The 15573-nt window shown below is 42.2% G+C and overlaps 1 protein-coding gene across 1 annotated transcript in view; it reads right to left on the minus strand.

Annotated features, from left to right (window-relative positions):
- LOC119410398 (frizzled-6-like) overlaps positions 1 to 15573 on the minus strand; it is a 21201-nt gene that overhangs the window by 1794 nt on the left and 3834 nt on the right. The window contains exons 2-6 of the mRNA XM_037677310.1: positions 7282 to 7478; positions 6262 to 6838; positions 5293 to 5712; positions 1465 to 1613; positions 1018 to 1386 (exon numbers count right to left, since the gene is read on the minus strand). Coding sequence (XP_037533238.1) covers positions 1018 to 1386; positions 1465 to 1613; positions 5293 to 5712; positions 6262 to 6838; positions 7282 to 7478 — 1712 coding nt within the window. The remainder of the gene's footprint in view (positions 1 to 1017; positions 1387 to 1464; positions 1614 to 5292; positions 5713 to 6261; positions 6839 to 7281; positions 7479 to 15573) is intronic.

The following is a 15573-nucleotide window of genomic DNA, read 5'->3' on the forward strand; positions in this document are numbered from 1 at the left end:
GAGTGTAGCAGTGAGGTTCTTTTAGCATCATGGTCCTGTTAGCATCATGGTCCTGTTAGCATCATGGTCTTGTTAGCAGAGTGTGGCAGTGAGGTTCTTTTAGCATCATGGTCCTGTTAGCATCATGGTCCTGTTAGCATCATGGTCTTGTTAGCAGAGTGTGGCAGTGAGGTTCTTTTAGCATCATGGTCCTGTTAGCATCACGATACTGTTAGCATCATGGTCCTGTTAGCATCATGGTACTGTTAGCATCATGGTCCTGTTAGCATCATGGTCCTGTTAGCAGGTGTAGCTATAACTTCATTATTTACAGATACAAAAGGGGTTGACTGGTGGCATGTCATTTGAACTGGACATGCTGTGAAGAGAGATCTCCGCAGGAGTAACGGATGTCACGATGCTGAGGCAAAACCATCGAACTAGAGAGGTGGAGGATTTAGAGTGGCTGATTCACCCGTTCTAGATAATCCAGAGGAAAACTAAATGCAGCAATGAGCCTAAAAATACAAGAAGCTTGGAGTGTTGGTCACAAGATCCTCCACATAATTAAGAAAAATCATTTGGCAACATTCTGTTCAGAACATCAATCCTTAAATAGGTGAATTGAAGATAAAGACCATATAATAAGCAGGGAATGTACGGGTAAGGTTTTGAATGTTTTGAAGCTCAGCATCAAATCTAAAGCCACATGATAGAAGTTAAAATGTAAAAGATCTTAGAAGATAAAAGGGGATGGCGAGTGGCAGCTTGTTTCACTGTGGAACCACAAATGAAGAGTCTAGACTGAAAATGACTTGTGTGCCGTGATGGCAGAACCAGATGACTCTGCCCTTTCTTGAGTTACATTTAAGCTCTTAAAAATGTTTCCTTCAAAGTGTTTGTGAATATTCTGAGGTCAAGGCTGAGAGTTTGCACTTTAAGCTCAAATTAATAGTTAACTATGTGGTTATGGTTCGGCTTCAGTAAAACACTGATGTACAAAGAACAAGATGTAAAATATATTCATGCTCATCTTACCTCCCGTCAGGTACTCTGCTGATGCTCCCTGATTGGCTGCTGACTTTACTGGAGCTCCCCCCTTTGCTGCGTCTCTCTCCCCCCTCTCTCTCCCGCTCTCTCTCCCCCCTCCTGGAGCTTCGGCTGGAGGTGCCTCGGTCCAGATGCTCTCTGGCTGGGGTGTCACACAGCGAGCCCACGGCAGACATGCCCTGACTGGTGCCGGCACTGGTCGGATCGACGCCGGTGCTCGTGCCCATAGACTTGGAGATGACTTTGAGCTTGTGGGAGCTGGACTTGTAGTGCTTCTTCTTGTGCTGGACGCGGCTGTTGTGCTTCAAGAAGAACTCGCAGGACTCCTGGAGCACCCGGCGGCTCTCGCTGATGGGACTGCGGGTCGCAGGACACCACAGTTAGATCTGTGTTTCTGCTGCAACCATTACAAGGTGGTTAAAGATGTAATCTTACTCTTTTTTGTGGGTCCTGTTGAAGAAGTAGGCCCACTCAGAACAGGTCTTTTTGCTGCTGACCCAGAACACTGCAGATATCCCAACGACCAGAGTCATCAAGTACTTTACCAGAAACAGTGAGAGGTCAGGACGGTCGAGCTCTGCAGCCTGGAACACAAGCCACAGGTCCAAATGCTTATAAGATCCCCATGGTTTAAAGCTAGAGTGTCACAGAACCAAACCAGTTTCTAAACTAAACTGATATTCAACTAGATATTGCATTTTCTGCAACAATGTAGCAAGAATGCCAAGTGCTGAATGACTGCTGAAATTTGCAGAAGCTGAAAGTATGCTGTTAACGCTAAAAGGAGCAGAACACTAGCTAAAAGCTAAAGGAGAAGACTAGCTTAAAGCTAAGAGACAAAATACTAGGTAAGAGTTAATAGAAGCAAAATGCTAATTAACAGTAGCAAACCACTAGCTAAAGCTAAATGTAGGAAAAGGCTAGTTAAAAGCTAAAAGTTCAATTCAATTCAGTTTATTTATATAGCACCAAGTCACAAAAGAATTTATCTCAGGACACTGAACAGAAACATTGATATATAAAAAGTCAGTTAATAACATTATTTATTTAAGGTAAAGTAGCAAAATTCTAGCTAAAAATTTCAAAATGCTAGCTAGAAGTAAAGTAGCAAAACAATAAACTAAAAGTCAAAATGATCAAACGACAAGCTACAAGCACAGGAAGACAAAAATAGAGAAAACATGATGAATGTTTTCAGATAGGACTGGCTGAGGTAGAACAAAATAATGCATGCAGAAGTAGTTAGTTAAAAATACAAACAGGAAAACAAAGCAGATAAACATCATTCACTCCAGAAGGGACTGGGCTCGTTTTCACAATGTGCTGCTGAACAGCTAAAACAATGAGTGCAGTCCTCAACGACTGTAATCCTGGTGAAGTTTAAAACACGACAGGATAACATAAGATGCTTTACATTTATCCTACAATTGTTATTTAACAGGGCAGCATGGCGGTGCAGTTGGTAGAGCTGCTGCCTCCCAGTGAGCAGCGGTTCAAATCCCGGTCCAGGGGCCTTTCTGGGTGGAGTTTGCATGTTCTCTCCGTGCTGCGTGGGTTTTCTCCAGGTACTCCAGTTTCCTCCCACAGACCAAAAACATGCATGTTAGGCTGATTGGTAGCTCTAAATTGTCTCTAGGTGTGAGTGAGAGAGTGAATGGTTGTTTGTCTCTTTTGTCTCCATGTGTCTCTGTGATGGACTGGAGACCTGTCCAGGGTGTCCCCCGCCTCTCACACAGTGACTGCTGGATATGGGCGCCAGTGAACCCCGCGACCCAAAAAGGAAGAAGCGGGTAAAGATAATGGATGGATGGATGGATGGATGGATGATATTTAACAACTAGAAAGTTCCTGTAGAAACTTTGATGGGGAATATCAGACTGATGCCAATTTAAATTGTTGATTTGACAGTAATATGTGTTTGGGTTCACTCTCAGCTACCACTATACCAAGTTGCAGCTGAAGAGCTCTAAAATGCCTGAGTTATCATATGTTTTCCCTTTTTAGCTAAGGTGGCCATCTTGGATTTTTGATTTGGATTCATTTTGTGATGGGGAACGTTCTCAGCTATCATCACACCAACTTTCAGCTCATCACTGAAACTGACTGATTTGTAGTATTGTTCCTTTTTAGCTCAGGTGGCCATCTTGGATTTTTGATTTGCAGTCAGTCTATTAGGGTTCGTTCTCAGCTACCAGTACACCAAATGCCAGCTGAAAAGCTTTAAAAATGGTTGAGGTATCATATTTTTTCCCTTTAAGCTAAGGCCGCCATCTTGGATATTTGCTATTTTTGGCTTCTTGGACTGAAGAAGTCATTTGGATGAAGGACGAAACGTCTCGGCAAAAAAAGAAACTGTCCAGATGACCTGACTGGACATTGTTGGATTTGTACCTGGATTATGAACTAAGATGGTCGAGTCGCAGCTTCACAGGCTCCTGGTGAACTCGATCTATTTTTGTTCATGTTGTTTTTGTTTTTACCTTTTTTTTCCACCTACACTGCACATCCACAGTACGGGTATGGCCGCGACACACTTGTGGAGTTTTCTGTGTCGCTGCCTTGCCTTCGTGGTTCAGTCCTTCCAGCCTTGGGATCAGGCCTGTCATGGCGGCTGTCTCCATGATCCTCCATCTGCCTGCATGGACTGAACTCTACGGACCCGTTTGGTTCAACGGGGAAACCTGGATGTTCTCCGTCTGCCAGACCCAGTTCTGGAGTACTGTCTGGGAGGGCAGCTGCTGCGGTCATTGTTACCATTGAGCTGCTGACAGGACCTGCTAACTAGACCTGCTAATGTTGCTAACAAGATCCTCCGTCTGCCTGATCGGACCGAACTCTGCGAACCCCGCTTGGTTCCACGGGGGAACCTTGGATGTTCTCTGTCTGCTGGACCCAGTTCTGGAGGGCAGTCTGGGAGGCAGCTGCTGCAGTCCTTATTATCATCATGCTGCTGACAAGACCTGCTAACGCTGCTAACAACGCCACGCCGCTAACAGTACCATGGTGCAAACTGGACCATGTTGCTAAGATAACCTCACCGTCATCAGAACCACTCTGACAATTGGACCATGCTGCTGTAGATTTATTTCTTTTTCACTTTTGGCACCTTGTCTCTGTATTTTTGTTGCATGTTTTGAATAAATCCTAGTTTATGTTAGTTTAGTTTATGTTAGTGCTCGCATTAAGCATGTAAATTATAGCTGAACAGAACCTCTGAGAATCGTGCTGCTGCTGTTCGGTGTGTTGTTTTGCACCATTAGTGACTGGCATGCATCTTAGATCTTTTAGCGTACCGTTGGGTGTTTGTTTAGTGTATATCTTAGTTTATATCTCAGATCCTTATATACTGTTTCTTTTTACACTTTACATTTTTGCTATTGTTTGATGTAACTGGGACCCCGTGTACACAATTTCATTCCACTACATGTACCACGTGATGTGAATGACAATAAAGAATCTCTGGCTCTGATGTGGATAATAATAGGTCACTGCCTATACTAGGCAGTGACCTATGAAATCTTGTTGTCGACCTGATTTTTGTCCTGCAGTGATGCTTTAGTAAACTAAACTTTGCATTTTTTGTTACAAGTTGCTCATCTAATGTTGACAGAGACAAAAAGAAACTCATAGATGTAGAATTCCCAGCAGGGTGTTTCTTTGTGAGGGGGCTGCCTCTTATTGAATGAATGAGCAATTTTTGGCATATTGACTGTAATTAGTTTGAGTTTATGATGTAATCATTCACTTTGTCCTTTTACATAACTGTGATACTCTGTGTGCTCATGTATAGCTGTCTGCTGAAAGACATTTTTCTTTGGACCAAATCAGTGGATGAGTGTCAGAAAGACAAATGTTTGAAAACTCTGTTCCAGTGTGGCCTTTGAGGTTTTATTAGAGGCAAAACAGAAACAGAGCGTGAACAACGCCCTAACTGCACACAGATCTCTAGTAGTAATACATCTAGATTTAGTCAGTTATTGAAATGTCTGTTAAAGGAAAAACCTCATCTCAAACCACCTTTCATATTTTACTAAACAGCCATCTTGTCATAACTAGTCCCATTTATATCAACGTTTATGTCTTGTTTTGGTGTCTTATTGGACATTCAAAAGAGAAAACTCTAATGAGCAGTGAGAAGTATTTTTACTTAAAACCCCCAATGAGTGTTTCTTGTTTAATCTTTTGCTGAGCCCAGGACAGTTTTATAAAGATTTTGTGCAGATACCAGACATGGTGTGCGGACAGGTGCTAAGCCACAGCTACCTTGTAAGAGCAGGGGATGCTGTACTCCTGACAGCGGTCATGGATCCACGTGTTCTCCCAGGTGCTGCGGTGACTTTGTTCATACGTGTAGCACGCTAACAGGGTGACCAGCGGGACCAGGTAGAGGCAGCTGAACACACCGATGCGGATCATGAACTTCTTCAGCTTCTCTTGGTTGCGCTCGTCATGCTGGATCACCTGCCGGACGTGGTTGAGGGAAACGATACCGGCCAAGATGAGGAAGAGGCCGACTACAACGCCCCCACACAGCGGGGCCAGAACAAAGTACCGCAGTGCGTCCAGATCGTAGAGCCCCACAAAGCAAACGCCGCTGATGTTGTCCCCTTCAACCTTGTTCAGGGCCAGCAGCATGACCGTTAAAGCGCCGGGGATTCCCCAAGCTGCAGTGTGGAACCAAACCTGAGGAGAGAGGAGAAAAAAATACAAAATTACTACGTGATGGTTTCTCTGAACGGATGTTCCACAAATGTATTTTTAGTAGCATTGCATTATAGACATGGAGGATTCTGAATTGATTTTAAAAGGCCAAAAATAACTAATCTGCATTACTTTAAGAGTTGTCAAAGTAGTTGCTGGGCTGTGGCTTTTGCTCCTGTAGCGTTAGCATAGCTTACTGTAATGTGCAATAAATCTGAGTTATCACACTTTTTGCACAATTTCTTTAATGAACTTTGAATATGTCTGTAAGAAATTAGCATCTATGCTAATTGTTGGTCAGCAGCCTGTGAATAATAGGGTTTCAGACATAAATAATATTGTGCACTCTATGAAAAATAAACATTAGTATTTGTTTATGTAAAATAAGCCACAATTATTAAAGTTTCATAATATTGAAATGTGCTAATAATTGTTTCATGATCACATCGCAGCCCACTGAATAACCAAATCCAATCATGAGGTGCATAAAGATTGTCATCCCACTGAAACATTTTTATTTAAAAACCATACCGCTTTTTTCTCAATGGCCTCACAGCTCCACTTGGGTCCAGCTGCCAGAAACCAGGTGATGGTGAGTATGACCCACCAGACGATGCCAGCCATGGTGAAGAAGTAGAGGAGCATAAAGAGCAGAGTGCAGCCTTTGCTGTGAGAGCCCAGCACCACGGTGTCCACACCTGCAGGGTGAGATGCCTTGCTGCAGGCGGCATGGTTCCCCAGCAGGAAACCAACGAAGTATATGAGCGAGACAAAGCTGTAACAGACGGCGTAGAAGATGATCGGACGCTCTGGGTATCGGAAGCGCTTGACGTCGATGAGGAAAGTGAGAAAAGTGAAGAGTGTGGCGCCCAGACAGATGATGGAACACACGCCAATGAAGCTCTTGGCAAATTCAATGTCGTGGGGTTTGAAGTACATGTTGGAGCAGGGGGGAGCGCAGTCCTGGGCACCCAGGAACAATGAGCCATGGCCTGGACTGGTCTTGAGCTGCAGTGGGCACCAGAAACCAAGGTCTCTCTTAGGTGAGGAGCGGGTCAACGGTGTGGTTGAAGAAATCACAGAACCATCTGACTCACACGAGGCCAATCTGAAGAGAAAAACAATAAGATGATTATGGAGGAATCCATATTAGCTCTAATCAGTGGTGTAGTCTACATTTTTGTAGTGTGTACACTGTGCTTAGAAACCAAAGTACACCCGTTAGTATAATGTAATCGTCAATTTATTTTGAATTTTACGCATATTGAACATTTCAAAATTTCTCCGATGCTTTTATTTGAATAAAAGTACAACAAACTTTGTACAACAGTTGACTTTGTATTAAAGACATGTTATAGCATTGATAAAACGGTATCAAAGCAAAGCATGTTCAAGTATTAAGTAGTAAGTACAGAAGTATTAATTATACAAAAAACAGGAACTTTTAAGTGGGTATACAGAAATTCCCAAGCTTTTCTAGTGGGTACACTCCGTATGCCCGCGTATCACGTAGACTACACCACTGGCTCTAACAGACTGATGTTTTCTTACTTGTCACATTGTAGCTCAGGAGGCCAGGTGACACCAAACATGCGAATAACCTCCGTGCAGTCAGACAGAACGGCCTCGCATTTCTCCCTGCAGGGGCGGATCACCTTGTTCTCCTCGGTGCACGCTGGAATAAAGGCTTGGCACAGGAAATGGTGGACGTCCGGAGAACACTTTAGGTTTGCCAGGGGCATAAAGGGCTGGAATAAAAATTTTTTAGAGATGAAAAACATTAGATTCAAAACCACAGCGAGCTAGGAGAGAGCTGCCGTTGCAAACCAGGCGTGGTTTAAAACTTGATATAAAATGCAACAGCTTGTGAGTAGCTTTGGATTAATGTGTTTGTTCAGATTTCCAGCACAGCACCTTCAAAAACTTTTCATTTTACAGATGAGGAATCCAATGTTTCCACAAACTGCAACGCTCCGCTGGGCTCATAAGCAGATCATCAACCTTAAAGGGTTTTAGAGATGATTAACTGTGCAGCAATGCATGCAGACAAACTCTTGTAGTTTTTCAACTTCCTATCTTTCTGGTATCCCTCCTTTTCAATAACTTGTTTCTCTGTGCAATCCCTCCTAGATTATCTAAACACAGAGGTGTAATGAGAGGCTGTAAATCTATTTTTTTCCTCTACGGTTTTTCTTTCCAAGTTTATTTAGTAAAACTGAGCTATTCTCTTCCGCTCCACACAAAGCTGCCCATTCACCGGCTAAAACCCCACATTACTCTGTTTCAACACACTGGTCAAGAGACTGCAGACTGGAAAGGGAGGGGGTGTTGTTGGGGCAGGATAGGTGGCAGGAAATGAGCGTGCAGACATTTGGGAAATATACAGTGAAACGTAGAGCAGACTGAATGCACGGGGCTGTTCGAAGGAGAAACAACTTCACTCCGGTTCAGTAAAAAAATCAACATCCTGCACAACATATTCTGTAGTCTGGACACGATTTAACTTCAAAAAACATTTTTCCACAGCAAAAATTATTTTATAGCTACATCCTTTCATTCCAGAATCACTCTGTTTTGGATAATGCACAAATTAGAAAAAGTTGCAGCACATAAAAAAAAAACATCTAAACTGTAAATAATTCTCCTCGTCAGCTTCAACAAGAACACACCATTTGTAAGGGTTTGGGTTCAGCTGTAATCAAGCTAAATAAAACTGTTATTTGTTCACAAAACAAATAAAACAGTGTCTGTCTGCAGTTTAATGTCTTCTTTTCTTAAGGTTAGTCTGGTCCACACCTCTGAGGCCTGGCACTGCCCCCCCTCACTGACAGTAGGCAGCCTTGTTTCTCTCCTTAGGAGGTCCGTGACTCTGAGCTCCTCACAGCTCAACAATCTGACCTTTATATGCTCTTCTTTAAGGTAAAAACTGTAGAAACGTGCTTAAATGATTTGAAAAATGACCAGACTTACTTTTCAAGTATTTGCACAAACCCAACAAAGTTACCATATTTTCTGGACTATAAGTCGATGTTTTTTTCATAGCTTGGCCAGTCCTGCGACGTATAGTCCGAAGTGATTTGTATACGTTTTTTTTACCCATTCATGACAGTTTTTGACTGACACGTTAAATGTTCATTCATACTGACATGAAGCAGAATCTAGATTCTTAGTCCTGGTGATTTTGAATCGATTCTAAAGGCCCATACATCGATTTTAAAATGCGTTTGTTTTTCTTTTTTTACACTTCTACTCCCGAGCGTACTGCATATTGCATTATGTGTCCGCTTGGCCACCGTAGAATTGGGCCGTGTAGGCCACCGTACAGCAAGCTAGTTAGCCAGCTCCCTTTATATGAATGGAGCCTGCTAGCATGGAGGAGGGGACAGCACGATTCAACCCGCTCTTTCGTCTTTAAAAATTATTTCAGATCCTACAATGTTCCGGGGGAAGACAGAGCTTTACAAGAGCACGGCTGTTTGCAAGAAGTGTAAAATAAAATTACGGTACAGCATTTTGGAAATACGACAAAATGCGCAGAAGATGAAAGTGAAAGCAGCCGACCAGCCAACTCTGCAACAAACGTCCAGCTGATTCCCCAAAGGCTGCGAAGACTTCCCTCTCCATCCCGACCAGGCAAAATGAAGCTTTTTTGACCTTAAAGTGCATTTATTAAGTAAACGTTAAACTGAAACACCTTTGCTAGAATGTTGAGCAAACAAATGTTTTAGGTGTTAATCTTGTTAACTTTAGAAGAACTGCAACAGCGAGTCCTCCCGTGCACGCTCCCGTGGCCGCCAATCCATTTTTGTCAGCCAATCAATTTTTGCCACAGCACCAGACCACGTTTCCCGGGGGTCAGCGGTGACGCATAATAAACGCAACTTATGCTCCGAAGCAACTTGTTTATGTTTTTTTCCTCTTCTTGGTGCATGTTTTTGATTGATTGGACCTATACTCCGGAGCCACGTATAATGTGGAAAATACAGTAAGTCAGGTCCTCTGGATGTTTTTGTTTTTTTTGTTGAACGTTTCGTCTTTCATTCAAAAGACTTCATCAGTCCAAAGAGCTGCAACAAACTCAAACTTTAGCCATGACTGCCTCAAACGAGTCTGCGGGGGAGAGGGTGGTCTCCAGAAACCACCTGAGCACCATCAAACTGGTTGACCCACTATTTGAAGGTGTTATTTATAAGAATGAGTTTGTTGCGGCTCCTCAGACGGATGAAGTCTTTTGGACGAAAGATGAAACGTTTCAACAAAAAGAAACCGTCCAGAGGACCTGACTTACCTTTGCTGGATTTTTCTACCTGGATTATTGAGCATGAATCAGGATATTTGCACAAACATTTTCAACTATGAACCATTTCTTGTCCATCACAGGATGCCAGTTAATCTTTCCCTCATCTTTCTGTTCCAACAGGAAGGCACAGCCTCGCTGAAAATGTGCTGTTAAATGTGAACGTCTCACACAGAAGATAGGATGGAAACGAGTGAGTCATTAACAGACAGAGGATACTTGGTGTGGTATGTGCAGCAGGCTTTGTGTGGGACTAGGCGTGTCCCTCCTCTTCCTCGACAAATCAAAGGCTCCTCACAACAAAGTCGACAGAGTAGCCCGTGGCCAAGGTTACTGTGAAATAAGAAGCCAGCAGCTTTTGCCAGATGCCAAACAAAAGATTCCTTGAACTGATCTCTGCTCTTGCTCAGAAACACTGACACCAAATGTATGTAATCCTAACCCTGGCCCACAAGAATGTCAAGACACAGGATGCTCCAACCAGAGAGTCTGCTTTCACTGCTCAGGAGACACGAGACAACAGCCGGTTTTAAAGGTACGACAGGAGAAAGGTTGCAGTCACGACAAAAGTTTTAATTGGAAAATCACTGCACAAACAATAAAGGCCTGCAAGTTCCATCCCAGAGTTTTAAACTAAGATCATCATCATCATCAAATGACGGAGTTGTAGCTATTTTGTTCAAACTTTTAAAATACCATAATGCCTCTGCTAATGACTCTCAGCTACTGCAACAAATTTTGGCAGAATATCTTCTAAACTGACTGAGTTATAGCCATCTTTGTGCTCTCTAAGGTCTGTTGACTGTAGCAACCACATTTTAATGAGTTGGCTTCAAAAGTTAATCAGTTGGAGACGTACGTCTAGTGATTGCTTTCCTAAAAGTTTTAATAAATCAATTCAGTGGTTTATGATATATTTTGCTTATGAACAGACAGCATTGATCCAATAGTTGATGGAAAACGTGTAAATGAATGATTTTGTGCTATCAGTCAGAGCTTGGAGCAAGTTTTGGATATGAATCTCAGCTACAGCCACATCAAAGCTGAAAAAAAATCTATACAACAGATGAGGTTATTGGACAAAATTATGATGGAGTCATTTTTGTGTCAACTATTGTTGAGGCAGCACAGCTGGTAGAGCCTCTCAGCGAGAAGGTTGCCGGTTCAAATCCGAGGGGGCTTTCTGGGTGGAGTTTCCATGTTCTCTCCGTGCATGCGTGGGTTTTCTCCGGGTACTCCGGTTTCCTCCCACAGACCAAAAACATGCATGTTAGACTGATTGGTAACTCTAAATTGTCCCTAGTTGAGTGAGAGAGTGAATGTTTGTTTGTCTCGTTTGTCTCTATGTGTCCCTGTGATGGACTGGAGACATGTCCAGGGTGTCCCCTGCCTCTTGCACAGTGACTGCTGGACATGGGCACCAGTGACTCCTTTGACCCGAAAAGGAAGAAGTGGGTAAAGATAATGGATGGATGGATGGATGGATGGATGGATGGATGGATGGATGGATGGATGAACTATTGTTGATAAGCTGTAGAGACCATCTCAAATCCGGCTAAAGCCATCCAGTGGTTAATGAGATATTTTGCTAACAGAAACAAATAAACCACACACGGGTAATAATTACATAAACACCACATACTGTACAAAGTCTAAAACTTGGCTTTGAACTAGAACTAGAAAAAGATTTGGCTTTAAAAATAGATAGATGTCAACTTACATCTGAATTCTTTACAAATGTTTCTACTAAAGGCATTTCAGACATGAACTGGAGCATTGAAATATTTTAGATATGTTCTGCAGCAGCAGTAGAGAATAATGCAAATCTCTGCTCTGGACTTGTTTTTTCCCATCATGCCCTTTGGTAAAATGTCAGAGGATGAAATATTATGCAGACCTTGCAGCAAATATTCATTACATTTCCATCTAGTATCAGTGAATGTGTTCATGCTTGTAGGAACTGCTGCCTCTTACTCTTTTCTGCTGACCTGTATGCTACTTTCCCGGAGCCTGTTGATACAGAAAATGTGTAGAATATTTTGGATGTGTTGTGCCTCCTGGACACTAGACAGAATCTGACCTTCCTCTCCTCCATTACCTTCCATTCTGCAGTGCATTCAGATAAAAACAGGCCCGTTTTTATACGATGAAGAGAAGCTGTTGCTAGGACACAAGTTATCAACTTTTTGTGTATTAGTGAGTGAGAGTAAGGCATGAGTAGGCATGAGATTCTGATGGTTTGATAATCTCTACTACAATGTATTACAGCAAAATAAAAAAGAAAGAAGCATAAAAATGATCTGGACTTATTTTCTTTTGTTTTAAACAGAAATACAATTACTATTATTACTACGGCTTTTGAAATAGAAGAAGCGTCTTGCCTAACATCAGCCAAGCAGGGTGCACCGTCCACGCCAATATCATCACGTGCCCTTCCTTTAAGATCATGGCACGTTTTATTAAAATAAATCTGTTTTTGTTTGCATGTGACCAATGCACTGCGGCTGGGGGAGACGTCACAACCAATATATTGTTGCCCAACCACGCATGCACAGTGCCTCCGACCTCCCTGGGACTTCGGGTGTTTGGACAGTAGAATTGGGCAATAGGCTAAACATTTTACAAAGGTTACCATTAGTCCAACTACAAGTGTTTGATTATTTATTCACGCATGTCACGATAAGCTTTAAAAAAAATCCAGAGACAAGAGCGCAGCAGAATGCAGAAAGAATCTACCATATGCAACTTTTACTGATAATGGTCATAAATAAAACAAGAATATTTGTTTAATTGGTCAGTGTGTGTATAACAATTGATAGTTGGTTGTAGAACAGCTGCTATGATGCATCTTTGTGAAAATTAACTGTTCATGAGGACAAACTGTGTCGTAGTGAGTCTTCAATTATTCTGGTTATAACAAAAACTTTGAGCTTTGTTATTATACTTAGCTGTGGTTTTTAATCCCTTATAAATGTGATGATCAATAACTGCAGTTTAAAAAGCACAGGTTCAGAGTTGGAGCCATTGGGAAGTTGTTTTAATTAATTTAATTTAATTCCTCTTTTTCTGGATGTAAATCACATTTTCTGGATGATTGTTTCCTCTGGTATCAGATGCTGTGCAGCTGGAAGGATTTTTACTGAAACTTTTTTAGTTTTGGACATTTGTTATGATGCGTAACCATGGCAACAAGGCAGTTTTCTACAACCAACAGCAGCCGATTAACATCTCAAAAGATCAAATAATATCTCAACTACAGCCCCAAATCTCAAATGAGTTGAAAAGGATGTTCTGTGGATGCATTCTCATCTACCTGCCAGCTGTGCTCGAGTGCCTGACCACTGAGATCCTGGAACTAGAAGGAAACACGGCTCATGACAGCGGAAGGACAGGATCGTCCCTCGGCACCTACAGTTAGCTGTCCGCAGCGATGAGGAGCTCGGCAGACTGCTGGGAGGAGTGGCCATCGCACTGGGAGGAGTTCTGCCCGGCATTCGGGCGGTCCTACAGCCTGGGGGAACTGAGAGGCCAGCTGAGTCTGGCAAGTAGGTAGATGGATCAGACGGCATCTGCAGCCAGTTTCTTAGGATCCACTGTGGGATGGACCTTTACAAGAGATCCTTCTTGTCTACAGTCATCAGTATCTATACATCTCAATGAAATGAGGATAACAAGTTACAACAACAAATAATTTCCTTTTGGATTAATAAAGTATTTTTGAATTTAATTGAATTGATCCAACATTTTTCAATCAGGCCATCTGGACAGGTTTTTTTTTGTGCTGAAATGTTTCGCCTTCGATCCGGAAGGCTTCATCAGTCAAGGAAACACAGAACACAAAACGGATTCTTCTCCCAACAGCTTACTCCAAAATGAAACAAACCAGTTATGTTGGTGCTAAGATAGTCTCTTTGTCACACCCCCTCCGCCATTGCTGGCCCTCTTCCTTGTTGACAGTCGTGTCAAACTGGTTGAAAACACCAAAGTGTCACCAAGTGGTGAATTGAACTGAATTAATCAACAAAGAAATGATGATACTTGTGATGACTACTGTGATTTTTCTTTAAAAAAAAAAAAATTCTCTTATGATTGTTTTCAACTACATCTCATCATTGGTCATTTTTTACTGTGACAGAATTACATTTTCTTAAACTGATGCTAATTAGAACCTCCTTCTTCCACCTGCGTAATATCACTAAAATTAGAAACATCTTGTCTAAAAATGATGCAGAAAAACTGGTCCATGCATTTGTCAAATCTAGACTGAACTATTGCAATGGTTTGTTATCTGGGTGTCCAAATACTTTGTTAAAAAGTTTTCATATGATCCAAAATGCTGCTGCCAGAGTCTTAACTAGAGTTAGTGGGAGAGATCATATCTCTCCAGTTTAAGCTTCTCTTCATTGTCTCCCTGGTAAATCCAGAATTGAACTCAAAATCTTACTTCTAACCCACAAAGCTCTCAATAACCTAGCTCCATATTATATTTGACATCTTATTGTTCCAGGCAGCATGGTGGCGCAACTGGTAGAGCTGCTGCCTCTCAGCGAGCAGGTCCTTGGTTCAAACCCCGGTCCAGGGGCCTTTCTGGGTGGAGTTTGCATGTTCTCTCCGTGCATGCGTGGGTTTTCTCCGGGTACTCCGGTTTCCTCCCACAGACCAAAAACATGCATGTTAGGCTGATTAGTAACTCTAAATTGTCTCTAGGTGTGAGTGAGAGAGTGAATGGTTGTTTGTCTCGTTTGTCTCTATGTGTCCCTGTGATGGACTTGCGACCCGTCCAGGGTGTACCCCGCCCCTCGCACAGTGATTGCTGGACATGGGCACCAGCGACTCCCGTGACCCAAAATGGAATAAACGGGTAAAGATAATGGATGGATGGATGGATCTTATTGTTCCATATTTTCTTAACGGAGCACTTCACTCTCAGACTGCAGGCTTACACGTGGTCCCTAGAGTTTCCAAAAGCAGAATGGGAGGAAGATCTTTCAGTTATCAGACTCATCTCTTGTGGAACCAACTTCCAGTTTCTGTCCGTGAGGCTGACACATTGTCCAGTTTTAAGACTTTCCTTTTTGATAAATCCTATAGTTAGGGTTTCTTGTTATGCTACTATAGGCTTAGACTATTAGAGGACAAACTGACCTCATTTTCTTAAATTAATTGTTAAAACTGAATAGTTTTCATTTAATACTATTTCTATCTTAATTCTTTTAATTTCTATCTTATTTCTGATTCTGATTCTGATTAACATGTGATTCTTGACCTGCCATTGTGTATCTGTTCCTACCAAAACCAGCCGGTCGAAGCAGATGGCCGCTTATCCTGAGCCTGGTTCTGCTAAAGGTTTCTTCCTCATGAGGGAGTTTATCCTTTCCTTCGTCACCTTCATGCTTGCTAAATATGAGAGTTCTGTGATGGAGTTAAATTTAAAGCAGTCTGCTCCTCAGGTAAATAGTGTTAAATTATAATTTTTTATATATGAATGTTTCTGTTCAATGACCTGAGATGACTTCTGTTGTGACTTGGTGCTATACACTGCCTGC

This window comes from Nematolebias whitei, chromosome 5 (assembly GCF_014905685.2).
Source record: "Nematolebias whitei isolate Nwh7 chromosome 5, NemWhi1, whole genome shotgun sequence".
Lineage (NCBI taxonomy): Eukaryota > Metazoa > Chordata > Actinopteri > Cyprinodontiformes > Rivulidae > Nematolebias > Nematolebias whitei.